Source organism: Corvus brachyrhynchos, unplaced genomic scaffold (genome assembly GCF_000691975.1).
Source record: "Corvus brachyrhynchos isolate BGI_N302 unplaced genomic scaffold, ASM69197v1 scaffold150, whole genome shotgun sequence".
Lineage (NCBI taxonomy): Eukaryota > Metazoa > Chordata > Aves > Passeriformes > Corvidae > Corvus > Corvus brachyrhynchos.
The window spans coordinates 869,574-887,098 of record NW_008236162.1 but is presented as its reverse complement, the minus strand read 5'-3'; the positions used below and the strand labels follow the sequence as shown (position 1 = coordinate 887,098).

Here is a 17,525-nt window from a genome sequence, read left to right as displayed (position 1 = left end):
CATTCTGTGATGACTTTTCGGAGTGATCCATCATTTTTTTGTTTTTATTTCAGCCGCAAAAACGCTGGAAGCACAAGCAGTCCAAGTGCTCCAGGAAATGTCTGTCTTTTTTTTGGTTTGTTTTGTTTTTTTTCCAAGAGAACTGCTGTGCTAGGGCTTCTAATGCATCCTGGTAATTGCAAACATTCGCCTTTGGACTACTCATTGGGTTATTGTTACGTGCCTGTCACCATAGCATCTGGGCACGAGGCAGGAATTCAGCAGCCTTGTTCAGAAAATATTATCCTGCTGCTTCACAGTTGCTCAAACGCCTTCTGCCCAAAAGTCTGGGGGTGTGTGTTGTTTTATCCCTGCTTTGCCTGCAGGGAAACTGAGGCATGGAGTGGAAACGTGGTTCCCACATGCTGCAGAGGCAGAGCCGTGTACAGACCTGCTCTAGTGGGGAGTTTGCAAAGGGAGGCCACAGCCTGGAAGCTTTGGCCTGTCTGAGTCCTCCCCTTGTCTCTCAGAAGGGAGAGCTGGGCTTTTCTTGGCTCTTCCTTTCAGCCCCTGTGAGTGCTGCTGGCTGTGACACTTCAGGTCCAACATCCTGGAACAAACCCCTCCCTCACAGCCTTTCCCATTTGTCTGGGGCAGCTGGGCCAGAAAATACCCCTTGGTGAGCATCCCCTGCGTGGGACTGTAACCCTTTGGGCCCCAGAGACCACCCTGCTGGCTCTTGGGGGGCTGGTTTGCTGTAAAAATTCCTGGCTGTTGTTTTCCTGGAGCATTCCAGCTGCAAACAGGGCATGGGTGCAAGCAGTGGCTTCGTTGGCACGAGCAGAGCTCTTCAGGACACTTGGACATCAGCCTGGCCACAGTTTCCTAAGCTGGTGGTTCTTCTCTAGGTGGTTCTTTTCCTCCAAGCACATTGCTGGGAGCCAGCAGTCACAGAATCCCAGAGTGGTTTGGGTTTGAAGGGACCTCAAAGCCCACTCAGTCCCACCCCTCCCATGGGCAGGGACACCTTCCACTATCCCAGGCTGCTCCAAGCCCTGTCCAGCCTGGCCCTGGGCACTTGCAGGGATGAGGGAGCCCACAACCTGTCTGGGCAATGTGTTTGGGACAGGTGATGATGATTTGTGGTACTTGGGCTGTGAGCAGTTACTGCAGAGCAGGTTTTCCCAAGTGCTGAGTGTGTGCTAACCCCACCAAGAGTCCGTGGGAGAGGTTCTAGGTGCCTCTCACATTGGGGAATCAGCTGGGAGATTGCTCTGGGTTTGTTTCTGCTGTTGTTTGCTTGGAAAATATCCATGGCATTGCAGGCAGCAGCCACTGTGTGCATCACCCAGCTGTTCAATCTGGATCCTTTGATTAAGACATGTGATCCATAAAATCAGAGTGATGCCTGTCATCCCGAGGCTGCAGTTACAGCGTGACCCTCAGCTTGGCTGAGGTTAATTCTCTGTACACATGCAAGGAAAAGCAGTTGATTTATGGGGTGGTTCACACTCTGTCAGATCCCAAGCCAGAGACTGTAGTGGAGGGTACAATTTAGGAGGCTTGTTTGCAAACGTGGCCTACCAGAGTCTGTGGTGCAGCATCTCCTTTCTGCGTGGGCTGGAGCAGGAGCAGTTTTGTTGAGTCAACATTTAGTTGCTTATTTTTGTCTAGGTTAAAAAAGGGGCTTAATCATTCTGACCCTGAGCACCTGCCTGTTTTAGTTCAGGCAGAGAGGCTCTGAAGCAGCCTGGGAGAAGAGGTGGTAATGAGAGAGGACTGCAGCTTGCAGTCATTTAATTGCTGTGATTACACTGTGCCTTTTCTGGCTCAGAGGTGGGAAATGCCTCGTCACTCTCGGTTTTCTGGGAGAACAGGGTCTGGGACCTCGGAGGGTAACTGGGGTGCTGTGGGGTGTCCCTGACCTGCTGCCGCCTCTGTTCCTCAGGTGGAGGCAGAGGCTGTGAACCGGGCAATAACCATTGCCAACCAGACCAACTGCCCCCTGTACATCACCAAGGTGATGAGCAAAAGTGCTGCTGATGTCATTGCTCAAGCCAGGAAAAAGGGTAAGTTATTTCCTCCTTAGCTCATGCACTTCAGCTCCTGCCAACATCAGCTTCATCCCTACAAGAAAGGTTTCTTTTTCCAGTGTTATTGTCCAGGCTCCTTTTATAAAGGTCCCCAGCAGCTCCTTCTGCCTCATCTCCCACAGACAAGGATTCAGTGGTTGTGTCAGAGCCAGGAGCTGCTTATTTCTGCTCAGCCCTGAACTTGTCTCCTTCACATTCATCCTCCCACACCGAGCCATGTGCCTCCATGATATCACAGAGTCGTTCCATGCTCCTTCCACATAGTGAATCCCCTTGGAGACTGCAGCTGGGTCCTCCTTCCAGCTGCTGTGGTTCTCCCTTGGTGCTTTCTGCTGAGCTTCCTGGGGGTCAGCAGTGTTCCTGACAGAGTTCTTGACTCACAGGCCCTGTTGGATTTAGTTGGAGTAGCCAAAGAGGCCACCAGTTCCAGCTGCCTGCTGTGCTTCTTGCTTGTGGAATAGATGCTCTCCATGTGCTGTAACTCACAGCCTGACATCCGTGCAGGGATTGGGATCAGCAGGCTGGGTTAGGTTTGGGAATTGCGACTGCTTCTGATAACTCTGCTTGGGAATGCTGCAAGAAGCAAGACTCAGACCTGCTGTGGATGCTGCTGCCTATGTCTGTCCTCTCTGACTGAGGCTTGTGAGGGAACTGAGCTGCTGTGAGGGGTGCAGAAACTTCCCCCAAGCCCTGCCCCTGCTGCCTGGCCCTCCAAGGATCCAGGGTTGCCTGCAGAGTGAGTGCTGTCTGCTGCTTTATCCTGTGACTAAACCCTTCACTTCTATTTAAAGCTGCTCAGGATGGGTGAGTAACTGGGAGGGATGATTTACCCTCTTCTTTCCTCACAAGGCTTGGATTTAATTTTCTGCAGCCTAAATAAGCCTGGATGGGTATACAAATGACATCACTTTCCATCTGGGTGTTTGGTGCGAGAGGAGCTGATTTCCAGCAAACAGATTGGTGTTTGTGCATTGGCTCAGGAGTATTTTGGTCCCGTGATTCCTGTTAAAGGAGTTGGTGAGGAGGACTGATTTCCAAGGTTGTTTGTGGAAGCAGCTGGAGCCGTTTGGGATAAACCTTCCTTTCCCAGCTCTGTCAGAGGGGATTATCCTGGAGGAAGATGCATTGACCCAGCAAAGTGGCTGCATGTTGCATCCCTGCAGAAATGAACTTGGTGTTGTGGTGCAGCTGTATCCTGAGAGCCAGGGAAGCCTCCCTTCCCTTTTCCAGATAAAATACTGAAGGCATGTGCACCACAAAGGTGGAGCATCAACAGAAACACCTTCTTGCTACACTCAGTGTCCTGAGACCACCAGCTGCAAGTGGAGTGGGGCGTTGGGATGAGGGACCACACACTTGGATCACAGAAAGCCATAAAACACAACTTGGCTTGGGTGGATGTTACCCTGCCTGCAAAAGGTGCTGGGATTGTCCCAGAGGAATGATCCACAGGGCTCACTTCACTCAGCCTCCTGAGTGAGCCAGAACACGTGGTTTTCATTCAAAGTGCATTTTCTCCTTATTAGGAGAATTTGGGGTATAAATGGTGCCCCATCACTTGGTTCCTTTATTCAAATAACTCAATTTAAATGCTGTGCAGTAACCCAGGAGGGCCACACACACTGGTCTTGCCCTCCCAAACAACAGAGGAAGCATAACCGAAGACTATCCAAGGCGAAAACAAACGAGGATTGATTTGCTAAATGGAAAAGAGCAGACGTTATTTAAAGCCAGATGTTCCCAGTGGCTTTTGTATGGAGGAGACTCTGCAGACTCTGTTGCTGGCAGATCTGGGGCCCGAAAGCATCACTCCCTGCAGAACAATCCCCCCAATGTGCTGGCCCACAAGAGGCCTCCCGTTAATAGGCAGCGTGTGTTTGGCCTTGTTGTGATTTCAGAACCCTATTTGTGGTCAGTGATGTCAGGGAGCCTCTTCCTCTGCTGCTGGAAACCCTCTGGCAAAGGCTGTTCCTGCACCTCCTGTGTCAGCAGGGTCCTGGGAGCAGCATGGAGCCAGTTAATCATCATCCTGCCTCAGCTAGTGGGCTCTTTCCCAGCTGTCTTGAGACCCCAGAGACACAACAGTAGCTCTGAATACAGTGAAAGAAATGTTCTGTCTTTTCACTCTGCATGGTGAGGTGTGAGACCCTGCCGACCAGCTCTGGTTGTCCCTCTCCCCATCATTCCTGACTGAAGTATTTAGGGTTGGCATCTCAGCCACCCACATCTTTGGCAGGCAGATCCAAACCCGTGAAGTGCCTGGGCTGGGGAGGCAGGTGGGTGGGCACAAAGCAGATTTTGGGGAAGTTGCATTTGGTGAGCAGATCCCTGGGACTGCCAGCTTGTGCTGCTTTTGAAGTTGCAGCATCTGCTTGGTGTGCAGATGGTGCTGGTGCATTCCAGCTTGCAGAGTATCCTGGCCTTAAGGATCTGCTGTCCCTTCATGTGTTTCCAAAAATGTTAATGAGGGGGAAGGATGCACTGGTGGTGAGCGCACTGGACAGCCAGGAGATGCGGTTCCATTTCCCAGTTCTGCCACAGATTTGCTGTGTGCTTCGGGAGGATCACAGGGTTCCCCTGAGCTGCATTTGTGAACCAGGAACTCTGGTATTTCCCCTGTGATGGGCTTTCTTTGTATGCAGAAAATCTTTCTGGTAGGAGTTTTCTCCTACCTGGTCTATGCACAGACCCTGCTCCGAAGCTCTTTAATTCATACTAATTTATAAAAACATGGCAGGCCTGGTTTTTTGGTTTTTTTTTTCTTGCACATCTCTTCTAGATCAGACTGGATCTCCTCACGCCCTTGCACTTGCCCTCGTCCTCTTCCACAAAGTTCTTGGCCCGGGGTAAATAAATAATAAAATGACTATAAACAATAAAATGAATCTTTACAGTAACCATTTCAAGGACAATCAGTGCCAACTTCTGCAGTTGTGTGAAGGATTGTGCACATTCTGCTGCTCCCAGCTCTGCTCAGTAGCAGTATCTTTATTTAATACTTCAGAGGAAGTACCAGGCAGCCCTGCAGTGTGTGTCCTTTCCCAGGAGGATGCTTTCTGCCAGGAAGCCAGGCTGGAAGTGCACATTCCTTGGTGCTTACAGAGGGTTTGTGTGTGTGTCCCTGTCCCACAGGCACCGTGGTGTATGGAGAGCCCATCACAGCCAGCCTGGGCACCGATGGATCCCATTACTGGAGCAAGAACTGGGCAAAGGCCGCAGCTTTTGTTACATCCCCACCACTGAGTCCTGACCCGACCACTCCTGATTTTCTCAACTCACTACTGTCCTGGTGAGTAGAGCTCTCTGTGTTCAAACAACGTGGGATTCATCATGAGAGCATGGGTGATAAAATAAGGGATGTTGCTGCCAGCAAGCAAAAAGCTGTTTTACTTTCAGGAACAAACCTGTGACAACAAAATACTTCAAATACCTTTTGTTTCTTTTCCAGTGGAGACCTCCAAGTGACTGGCAGTGCCCACTGCACCTTCAACACTGCTCAGAAAGCTGTTGGGAAGGACAACTTCACCCTGATCCCTGAAGGAACCAATGGCACTGAGGAGAGGATGTCCATCATCTGGGATAAGGCTGTGGTAGGTCACACGTGTCACGGGTTTAGGTTTCAGCTGGACATTCAGAGGGGAAGGAGCTGCAGGAATGTGTTATTTTCTTGCCACGGTCCTTCCACTTGGGGTTTTTACCCCTGTGAGATCCTTGGGAATCTGCTGTGCTGCCAGCTCTTTGCTGGCTCACGCAGTGACTCCTGTGGTGTCCCCCCAGGTGACTGGCAAGATGGACGAGAACCAGTTTGTGGCTGTGACCAGCACAAACGCAGCCAAAATCTTCAACCTGTACCCGCGGAAGGGCCGCATTGCCGTGGGCTCGGACGCCGACCTGGTGATCTGGGATCCCGACAGCGTCAAGACAATCTCTGCCAAGACTCACAACATAGTAAGGATGTTCCCTACCATTTCCTACTTCCTTTCCTGCTCTCTTCCTCAGTGCCAGGCTGTGCTGCCAGCAACGGGAGCTTGTGACAACTCAGGGCTTGTTTTCCCTGTGCCTGAAGCCCTCTCTGGTCTCACACTCTGGAGCTCAGCTGTGTGAGCAGGATGAGTCCATCTGAAGTCATGTGGATTCCCCTCGGAGCAGGGAGTGCGTCTGCTGTTCCTGAGTGTTGGGTGCTTGGATCTGAGCACACAGAAAGCTCTTTAAATCCTCTAAAATACCAAAAGGCCTCTTAGGGGACAGTGTGTTGTTTATGACATCCAGGCTTGCCAGTGGTGGGAATGGGAACTGCCCCTTTTCACTGAAGCTTTATCAGTGGACACTTTTGCTGGAAATCTGGCCCAGATCCAGGGTCTGAGTGGATTTACACCACCTACTGATCTGGCACATGTGTGTGGAGTCAGGATTTTCCTGGTGATCATCCCCACATTAGTGGGCACAGGGCAGCACCCAAACCAACCAGAGCTTCCCCTTAGCTCTTCTGCAGCTTTGTGGTGGCACTCTCAGGGACACCTTTGCAGTGTCCCATGCCTTACACCTGGCCCCTGCAGTGACAAAGCCTGTGGGAATCTGCAGAATGGTCCCAGTGCAGAGGGCTGGTTGGAGTCTCCCCGTGACATTCGAGCCTTGTCTCAGAGAAAGCAGCCACTGTTTGCATTTGTTGACAACTTGTTTCGCTACTGGCCATGAACCTATGGAATCTTTCCCTGGAAAAAAACTCCTTGTTCCTTTTTCCCATGAATGCTTTCATTCACTCTGGAGCTGAAGGAGCAAAATTTTCTTCCACAGTTGGATCCCTGGGCACATTCACAAAGAAACTATTTTTTTTTTTAAAGGTTTGGTTCACTTCCCTGTGACTTAACTGTTTGTCAGAATTGGTCACAGACGGCCTGGCTTCATCCTGCCTCTGCGTAGGCTTCTGGCAGAGGAATTCCAGGAGTCTGGTCACTTCAGTCACCTTAGAGGTGCTTCCCAACTCCTTCTAGTCTGGAGAGGAATGACTTGAGAAGAGGGAACCCAGGGACTCACTGCTTTTAGGTGTCAGATTTCATGGTCTGAACCTGGGCTTGTGCTTATGAATGGCTCAGAGAGCTGGAAGTAGTTTGGGTGGAGTGCTTGAACGTCCTTGCTATTTAATGGCTGTTGTCTTTAGGAAATGAACTGGGCTCTTTATATTTCGTGATGCAGAGCTGACAGACTTTCTCTTTTGTGGATGTGCCCCAGTGCAGTCACGATTGGCTCAGTGATTTTGCCGTGGATCTGGGCAAGGCAAAGGAGAACCAGCTCCATTCAGAAATATTTTTGTCTGCTGAGAGCTGCAGATCCCCCGAAACCCTGACACTGTGTAAAAGGCATCAGCACTCAGCTGTGGCCAAAGGCTGCATCCTTAAGCTGTGCCAAGAGCATGGAGGATGAAGGGCTCTCATTCCCAAGAGTTTGAAAGGCTGAGCAATCACAGCTTGTTTGCTTACAAATACATCTCTGATCTCCTCCCCTGTCATCACTTCACCTGTTGTACCTGGCATCACACCTGAAGGCTCTGGAGAGGTTTAGGTTGGACATCAGGAGGAATTTCTCCATGGAAAGGGTGATTAGACATTGGAAGGGGCTGCCCAGGGAGGTTTGGAGTGCCCATCCCTGGAGGTGTCCAAGGAAGGCAGTTTGGACATGGCACTCAGTGCTCTGGGCTGGGGACAAGGTGGAAATCGGGCACGGCTTGGACTTGGTGACCTTGGAGCTCTTTTCCAACCTTAATGATTCTGAAATTCTGTATTTTTTCGGGTCTCAAACTGCACGGTGCTTTGTGTTAGAGGAGAAACTGATACAAGTGATGCCCTTGGAGCCCAGGCATCCTGGTTTGGCCAAGCAGAAAACAAAAGGCCCTTTGACAGTCAGGCACAGGGACACCCTCTGATTATGTGGCCTTGGATGATTGTTACTTTTTGAAATGTTCGAGCAACTTCCGGATATTTTCCAAGAATTCACACTGCTCTTGCCACTCTCTGGTAAGGAAACATCAGGAGCTGGAGAGGGAGGTGGTGTTGTTCTTGGAAGCAGCCTAATCCATTAGCTCCTGACCCAGCCTCCTCCTTTGTCACCACAGTTCTTTTCAGGTTGGACCCGGTTCAGGCTCCGTTTAGCCACTGGCCTGGCTAATTGCAAAGCTGCACTCAGGCCTGCCCATACTTACAACACACTTCAAGGGCAAACTCCATCATTAACTCGGTAAAAAAGACCTGCATTTGACTCAGAGATGGTCATTAGAGTAACAGTCCCCAAATAACATGGTTGCAGTGCAGTTCATTCCAGGATGCTTCACATTTGCAGTGATTCCTTTCAAACTTGCCTTTTTTCCACGGTGTGATGTTTCCAATCCTGTTAATTGAGGATGAGCAATCCCATTAGAGTAAAACAAGATTGTCCTGGTCCCTGACCCATCATCCAAAATACTGGTTTGAAATAGAGATTCTTCAGAATTATTATTTTTAGTAGGAAACTCACATAAAGCTTTCTTTGGCTCCTAAATCCGCCCCTAGCTCAGCAGAGATAGGTGCCTAAAGGTATTTAAACAGGGAGGCTCTGAGATGTTCTCATTTGAAACTGTTTTTTCTCTTGCTCAGAGAAGCTGGAAGCTTCATCCCTGGAAGTGCCCAAGGCCAGGTTGGACAGGGCTTGGAGCAATTGGGTCTAGTGGAAGGTGTTCCTGCCCATGGCAGGGGGTGGAATGGGATGAACTCTAAGGTCCCTCACAGCCCAAACCATTCTGGGATTCTTTATGAACCTTATTTCAATGGAAATTTTGCATTAATAAACTCTTAAACTTAGACTGATAATTAAGAGCAGCCTGTATTAAATCACAGCAAATCCAGCTCAGGTAAACACTTGTTGAGTTTGCTTCCATCTGCCCTTAAAATTTTGGCAATGAGCATGGCCTGTGATTGCTGATTAAAGCCCAGCAGGCTCTGCTGGGTGAATATGTTTACCTTATGTGCTGTTTTTGCTCACTGCAGTCTCTGGAGTACAATATCTTCGAGGGCATGGAGTGCCGTGGGTCTCCCCTGGTGGTGATCAGCCAGGGCAAGATTGTGCTGGAGGATGGGAATCTCCACGTCACCGAGGGCTCTGGGAGGTACATCCCCAGGAAACCCTTCCCTGACTTCGTTTACAAGCGCATCAAAGCCAGGAGCAGGGTGAGTGTCGATGGTTTGGCTGCACATTTGTTCTCTCCCTCTGATAACCCTGAGTTAAAGTGGCTGGGAAACATTGCTGTCCCCTGGCTCAGGCCACACTGCTGTTCCCTGGATGGGAACCACATTTGTCTCATTCCTCTTTCATTTTTGCTGTTCACTCAAGTCTTTGCAGGAATATGCTTTGGGTTGAGCTCGGGTTTTCTGCAGGTTTTATTTTTCGGGTCTTTAATTTTTCTCTGTCTGAGGACACCCGAACAGAAAATCTGTCCAGGAGCCCTCCAGTCTGGCCATGAGTCAAACTGCAGAGGACTCACCAGGTTTCTCCTGTCACAGAGGTCCCAGGAGTAGTTATCATTAGCATTTATATATCAAATCTCTCAGCAGCAGTTTAGAATTGTAATTTATTGTTACAGATATGTTATGCTGCTTTCGCTTCTGCCAGATACGATCAGATGCTCTTGTCTGGTGACTGGTGAGTCACAGGCACAGCCTACAGACTGCTTAAAAGGGAGAATGTTCTATTTTTAAGAGGCTAAAATAGTTGGAAAGTGATTCTGTAAAATGCACCCATTCAAAACTGAACCTGTCTTTTGATACGCCTGAATTTGCCTGACAAGGGAGATGACACTGAACTCAGTTGCTGAGAATTTAAGAAGTTTATTTATAGATGAAATCATTTCTGAGAAATTATTTTGCTGTTTGAAGTGTTGCCCTCTCCTGGACAACTCCTGGGCTGCGTTGGTTCTGCTGGCCGCGAGTGATCCTCCCACTCCTTGCAAATCATCTTTCCTTGACTGTTCTTTTGAAGAAATTGCAAGTTATCAAAATTACAACCTGGCGTAATTTAGCCCCATGGAGAACAGATCCCTCGTTTTTGCTGTGTCCTCCCACAGAAATACACGTCTGACCTATAAATCCAATTGGGCAGCATCTCAGCTGGAATAATTGCATTTATCCCAATCTACAGCTCCAGGGCTGGCAGTTGAAGCCAGCCTGGCTCCTCTAGGCAGCCCTGCCTGTCTCAGCACTGCATGGCTTTTTGGGAATGAGTAATAAGGTGCATTTGAGACCTGTCAGGAGCCTTTAAGCCTGTGGCAGGTAGGTTGAGATCATTAAAGGACAGCACCTGCGGGGCACGGGACAGACTGGCTGGAGCCACAGCACATTCCGTGTCACATACTAATTAGTAGGAATTTATCCTGTACAAAAATCTAGAGCCAAAATAGAAACATACCCTGTTCCCAACCCACAGTACCCCACACCATGGATGATCCAACAGTGGGGTTTTTGGGAGTGCAGAGCAGCCAAGTCCATATTGCCAAGGAGCCTTGGGGCACCCATGGACTCAGAGCCCCTCAGGTCTCCATGGTGGAAGGTGATGAACTGCACAAACACTGGTTTTCACTTGTAGGAAAATAGTGCAAATTTACCTTTTTTGCTGCAAAACTGGTTGTGTTGGACAGAGACGCAGACATGTTTTATATAGATATGGATATAAAATAGAAATAGGTATAGATATAGATAAGACATAGATAGATATATATACATAGACATAAAATAGAAATATTAATGATATAGATACAGGACTAGATATAAAATAGAAATAGTTGTAGATGTGATATAGATACAGATATAGATACAGATATAGATATAGATAGATATAGATATAATATAGATAGAGATAGAAAATAGATATAGATATCATACAGATACAGATACAGAACTAGATACTGAGTAGAAATAGAAATAGGTATAGACAGGATATAGATATAGGTATAATACAGATATAAATATGTTACAGATATAAAGATGTAGATATATAGATAAAGATATGGATATAATATAGATGTAAAATTGATACAGATAAAGATGTAGATACAGATATAAAATAAATACAGATAGAGAGCAGCTCCCCAGGGATGTGCACAGCGGAGATGCTGCGCACTTCCAAATCCTCTTACCAACAGCCAGTCCCAAAATGCGTGTCACTGGCTGAGCCACATCTGGGCAGCTGTTGGGCTGTGCTGTGGCTGTGCTTTAAGGCTGTGTTGCCCTCTCTCTCTGCAGCTGGCTGAGCTGCGGGGGGTGCCCCGAGGCCTCTACGACGGCCCCGTCTGCGAGGTGTCGGTGACGCCCAAGACGGTCACACCAGCGTCCTCAGCAAAGACCTCTCCTGCCAAACAGCAGGCACCCCCCGTGAGGAACCTGCACCAGTCTGGGTTCAGCTTGTCTGGTACGTGATTCTGGGAATGATTTATTGCTGAGTGGTTTATTGCACTGAGATCACAACTGGTTTGTGCTCCTGTGCTCTCGAGTTAATTCTGCTGGGATAGGGGTGCAATGGGAGAGGCTGTGGGGAGTTTTTACTGGGAGGTTTTCCCTTTAGGGATGATGAAGAAGAGCAGTACAGGAGCTGTCCTAAATTCCTGCTTCTTCTCATGAAGTCTCATGCATGCTGAGCACTCCAGTGTGTTCTGGGCTCAGTCCTCAGCTGGGTGTTGGAGAGGGCAGATCATGGAATCGTTTGAGGTGTGAGGGACCTTAAAGCCCATCCAGTCCCACCCTCTGCCATGGGCAGGGACCCCTTCCACTAGACCCAGCTGCTCCAAGCCCTGTCCAGCCTGGCCTTGGATACTTCCAGGGATCCAGGGGCAGCCACAGCTCCTCTGGGAATTCCATCCCAGCCCTTCCCTACCCTCACAGGGAGGAATTGCCTCCCAATATCTCATCCAACCCTGCCCTCCTCCAGCTTAAGACCATTCCAATTGTGTTTAGAAGTGGGAATTTTCTGGTTTTAAGAGGCTATAGCAGAAAAGCCTTTTTTTTTAAGATGGCACAAACTTCAGGAGAACTTTGCCAGCTGAGACCAGCTGTGGATCTGGAATGGGGCAGATTTGATTTTTCAGCTGGTGTTCCAGCGCAAGAAGGGCTGACTGTAAAAAGGGATAGGAAGACTGGCTAAGGGATAATCATTCAGCCAACTCTTACCTGTGCTTGGCTGGGTGCTTCAGGTGCTCAGGGCAGAGATTATTAATGCAGAACAGCTTTCAGGAGAATTAAGGCAGTGGGTACCACTGAAGGCTTTTCCTTCAAATACAGAATCACAGAATGGTTTAGGCTGGAAAAGCCCTCTAAAATCAAATCCAGCCATCAAGGCAGCACCGAAGGGCCACACCCACACAGATTTTAAAGCCTGGCAGAGTTGGTGACGACTCCTCTCTCTCCCACAGGGGCACAGATCGATGACAACATCCCACGCCGCACGACCCAGCGCATCGTGGCCCCGCCGGGTGGCCGTGCCAACATCACCAGCTTGGGCTAAGGACCGAGCCCTCCTGTGCCCACCGGGCACATCCAGAGGGGCTGGGGCACCTGGAGACCCTTTTTGATTCTTTTAGAGCCTGTGACAGTTACTGCGGGCACCCAGTGCGGGGGGGCTGAAGTAAAAGCGCCTCTTTCAGCCCCCTCAGGTTCCCTCCTCATCTTCACCAACCCCTCTCACTCCCTCCCCCCTCAGCCCCTTACACATTTAAAGAAATAAACCCTGTTTTGACACCTCTGACATGCAAGAGTAAATGTAAAGAGGGTATTTGAGATATGTGGCCTCTGTCCCATTCAGCATCTTTCTTTTAATAAAGGAAGGATAAAGTGAATTTCCCGGGAGCTGCCTTTAAGACACACACACACACACACACAAGAAAAAAAAAGAAAAAAATAAATGTATAAAAAAAGCTTTTTTTTTTTAATGTCAAGCAGAAGAGTAGTTCAAGGGTTTTAAACTGGATATTCTGTAGGGTTCTGTGTTCCAGCAGAATTAGCTAGGCAAGCACAGAGGGACAGGAATCCCAGCCTGTCTGTGGCCATTCCCCACCACCCGCTCTGAGGTCACTGGATGCTGCCAGGAGAGAGGAACAGGACCCAGCACTAGGAATGACAGAGAGCATCACCCCAGCCACCGGGTGAGCCAGAATCCTTGGGGACTTCCATTCTGTTGGGTTGGTTTTTCCTTGGTTTCTTTTTTCTTCTGGATTTTTGCTGCAAATTAGGTCCTTGAGGAAACTTTTTTCTTAAATGTTTATGTGTGTGTTTTTAATATGTTTGTATCATTGTGTTTATGAAGCCTTATCTGAGAACTCGGAATATGATTCCCTGTTCTTCCTGAACCTCATCCAAGTCACAGACTCCCACCAGTGTCACTGCCACTGCCACCCTGGTACTTCAGGTGTCCCTTGGTTGCATTTTCCAGCCATTTCTTGCCACATAGCTGCAGTAAGGGCATGGAGCAGGTCCATAGGATGGGATCTTCAGTCCATCAGGTCTTGAGCTGGTGCAAATAGAGGAGCTGGACACCATCTGAGCTGCTGGGATGGAGTATCTGGAAGTTCGTAGCAGTTTGTCTTCTGTCCCTGGAGATGGGTATGGACAGGCAGGGGGCTGTGGGCAAAGAGCAACACGTTGCTTAGAAGGTTTCTGTAGCAGAAACTCCTTCCCTGGCCATCAAGGAGAGGTTATTTAAAGCTTTGAGGGCTTATCTTTAGCTCTCAAAGGGCAGTCAGGGAGTGTGTGCTGAGCACCTGTGGCAATTCCAGTCCAGGTCCAGCTGCTGTAGCTGGGAGATGGGTGGGTCCCCAGCAGCTGAGAATCTCTTGTACAAATGTCACAGCTGCCCAGCTCTGCAGGAATCCTGCACGTACCCATGGCAGGGCCTGGCTGTTCCCCACCCAGCCTCACACGCCTCGGCTTTGAGACACCGTCCGTGGTCCTTAAAGGAATGGAGGAGTCCCAGCTTTGGGTCAGCCAACAGGATCTGGGTGTTTAACCATCCTCTGGGACTGAAGGTTTGGTAGCCCTGGGACTGGAGGCTTGTTCTTGGGACGTGGAGTATAAATTTGCACCATCAGATCCCCACTAAGGCATAGCTGGAGGGCTCAGCAGTCCCAAGGACTTGTCTTAGCACAGAGAGCTTTTCTTACCGCGGCGTTGCCTCCACTGTCTGCCTGCCCTGGCACTTGGCTGCATCTTCTGCTTCCTCTTCCCTTTGTGCTTTGCCATCTCCATCAAACTTGTTTTTCCACAGTTGTATTTTCTTAAATGCTGTTTACAGGTTCTTTTAGGAAAAAACCTATACATATGAAGGCTTTCAAGAAACGAGTACCAAATTTCGTTGTTATGAAGTACCAATGCTGGGATTTGCAAAGGATCTGGAAGCTACTTAGGTACCCAAACCCTCCCAGCTGCAGCACCTAAACCCTTTAGGCCCCTTTGAACACAAAAGTTAAGAAAAACTTTGCCATATTCCTCCATGCATTTTACATTCAGGTTCAACTCCTGGGTCTTTTAGTTTTTCATAAAGAGTTTGCACTTTGTTTGTTAAGTAATTCGTGAACTTAATATATATTGCAGCTATTTTCTTTTTCTTTTTTTTTTTCTTTGTCACCTGTATGTTAAAATCAATTTGAACGAGTTGGGGAGAAAAAAAAAAAGAATTGTGGATCCGTTTCAATTCTACGAAACACTTGCGGCTCTTCAGTATTCACTTAAGTCTTCCTTTTTTTTTTCCTTCACTGACTCATGATAACTCTTTAAGTTTTAATTTGTTCTTAAAAAGGAAAGAAAAAAAAATCACAAAAAAAAGAGATTTTTGCAGGCTATGTAAGCATGTTTTTTCCTGTGAGAGCTCGTCCGCTTTGTGTCTGTTTAATGAATGTCATATGTAAATGCTTAAAGAAAAAAAAGATGATGACTTAATTAATTAATTAACCGCAGTGACTTGAAGCTCTAAAAATAATAAAAGAAAAAGTAGGATTTAATACTAGCTGGATTTAACCCTTGGATTTGTGATTGTGAACCATGAGTGGAGGAGCTGTAAGTGCTAAAGCTGATCATGTGTGTAGACAAAGAGGAGTACTGGTATTTGACCATTGTCTGAATGGCAAAAACACCCCCCTGCCCCCCAACCCCAAGTCTTGTGTTCTATTCCTTAAGAACTCTGTGTTACATTACCATGGGAACTCCTAATAAAGACAAAATGTTGTTGTTTCAGTAGGTGCATCTGTGTCTCAAGGTGCTGCGTGTTGTGTGTCGCTGCGTTCTGGGCTGGTGCCTTCAGCAGGGACAAACAGCCCTGGAAACCAGCCTGGCGTGGGCTGTTGTGGAGATGTGTAGGGGCAGAGCTGGAGAGGAACTCCTGTGGTGGTGGTGATAAAGAGGAATTGATGGGCCACAGAGTCACTTCCTCTGGAGAAAAGTGAGCTGCAACTCAGGGCACTTTGTTTAAAATGGCATTTGGCAAAGCAGAGACATTTGCCTGAAAAATCCTGGCTCTGCATTGCACGGATCACTGATGGAATGTGAGCAAAAGCCCCTAAAAGTATCGGCATAGCCCTCAGCCCGCCAGGGTGGTTCTGCTTGGACCCTCTGCCAGCCAAGGAATGGGGGAAAAAAGCACAGTCATAAATAGGAGCCACAGGCAGCAACTGGGTGGGGAGAGTTGGAGCTGGCTGGAAAAACTCCAGTGGAATTCCGGGTGGTGGTGCTTGGGATTTACAGGAGAAACACCAGTGGAACTTGGGGTGGTGGTGGTTGGATTTCACTGTCACAGGGACAGCCAAGCATCCCTGTCAGCTGCCCAGAGTGTTGGATGCTGCCTCCCTACACCCACCAGCTCAGCTCTCTGGGGGATCTTCCCCCAAATCCGAGCGTAGCTGGAGTTTGTGACTGACTTTGTGAGGAGGTTTAGTTCTTGTTCCTCATGTGAACAAATCCAAATGTTGGAGCACTCTGAAATGCATTGAGCTTCCTCCACACGGCTTTAAACCCGGCACCCCATAGAGTGGGAAGTTTTAAGAGGGTTTTTCCTTTTTACCTGCTGAGAAGGGTCAGTGGTCATTCCCTGGTAAAGAGACCTCCAGTTAACATGGGAATCCTGGCTCTGGCACCAGTGACATGCAGTTATTTGGCTACTGGCAGCTTGAATTAGATATTAGCATCTGTGCAATCAACTCCTGTGGAGCAGGGTTGGTGGGTAGCTGTACATAAGATTTATCAGCTAATCCCAGCAATAATATCCCAGTGAAAAGATGCATTCAGCCTGAAGCACTGGTACTCAGTTAACACACACCTGCAGAGCTTCCATTTGGTTTTATTTTATCATTCATTTCTTCCTCCAGCACCTGAATTGGAATGAAAGAAACCTCTTCCTGAGGAAATAAATGTCCAGGACTCAGTGAAGCTGTTGGAACTGGCAGAGTAGAGAAGGTTTCGAGGTCAGGAAGAACTGCCAACAGCTAGATCTGAGGCCAACATGTGCTGAGGGACCAAGGCAGGGACAGAGCTCAGGAGGATATTGGGGTCACTGGGGCAGCCCTGGTTTGGTGCTGCACAGGAGCACAGGAATAGTTGTATTTGGTCAGCCCCTTAATCCAGGTAATTCCTGATCTGGCAGCCTACAACTCGTTAATAGGCATTAATTTGGTTCTCTGCCGGCCCATTGTGTAAGGCCCAAATTAGATCTAATCTGATCTTAACATCGGTGGAGAATTCTGTGGCTGAAAGGAGAAGAAACCAAGTAGGTGATGAATATGACTGTGACCTGGAACAGGAACTGTCAGCTCCTGAGGAGAGGGGTGGTTATCAGAGATGAGGACAATGCAGCCTTATTTATCCCTCAGATAAATGTCACTGTGCCTAGAAGCTTTAGAACCCGTTTTCCTCCTTTTTTTTAGCCCCAAAATCGCCGGTTTTGCTCAGTGCTATCAGGTGGCAGCAGGACATGGGGAAATGTAAAGGCCCATCTCCCTTGAGGCCCATGGATCATCTCGGGAATGATTTAGGATGTAATAAATGTGAAACATGCACAGGGCTTATGATGACTGTGACAGAGAGGTGACACGCACATACATCCTCTCAGTTATATTAATATATTGGAGGGTATTTCAATGTTAAATATGAATCACCTGAGTGTGTTCTCTTCTTGTTAAAGCCTGGCAAGACACTTGTCTCAAATCAGATACAGAGCAAGTTATAAACTTTACCCGTCAATTTATTACATCAAAGAACCCCCAGACTTTCGAGAGAGCTGGAGAAGGACCTTTGACAAGGGCCTGGAGTGCCAGGACAAGGGGGAATGGTTTCCCATTGCCAGAGGGTAGGGTTAGATGGGATATTGGGAAGAAATTCCTCCCTGTGAGGGTGGTGAGTGACCCTATGGAATTCCCAGAGAATCTGTTGTTGCCCCATCCCTGGAAGTGTCCAAGGC

General features: G+C 48.3%; 1 protein-coding gene across 3 annotated transcripts in view; it reads left to right on the top strand.

Annotated features, from left to right (window-relative positions):
- The window catches only part of DPYSL2 (dihydropyrimidinase like 2), a 53,753-nt gene extending 38,436 nt beyond the window's left edge, over positions 1–15,317 (top strand). For all 3 annotated transcript variants that reach the window (XM_017731620.1, XM_008632445.2, XM_008632451.2), the window contains 7 exons: positions 1,928–2,048; positions 5,205–5,361; positions 5,521–5,662; positions 5,850–6,020; positions 9,089–9,268; positions 11,336–11,501; positions 12,499–15,317. In XM_017731620.1, coding sequence (XP_017587109.1) covers positions 1,928–2,048; positions 5,205–5,361; positions 5,521–5,662; positions 5,850–6,020; positions 9,089–9,268; positions 11,336–11,501; positions 12,499–12,590 — 1,029 coding nt within the window. In that variant the 3' untranslated portion in view covers positions 12,591–15,317. The remainder of the gene's footprint in view (positions 1–1,927; positions 2,049–5,204; positions 5,362–5,520; positions 5,663–5,849; positions 6,021–9,088; positions 9,269–11,335; positions 11,502–12,498) is intronic.
- Positions 15,318–17,525: the final 2,208 nt, after the last annotated feature.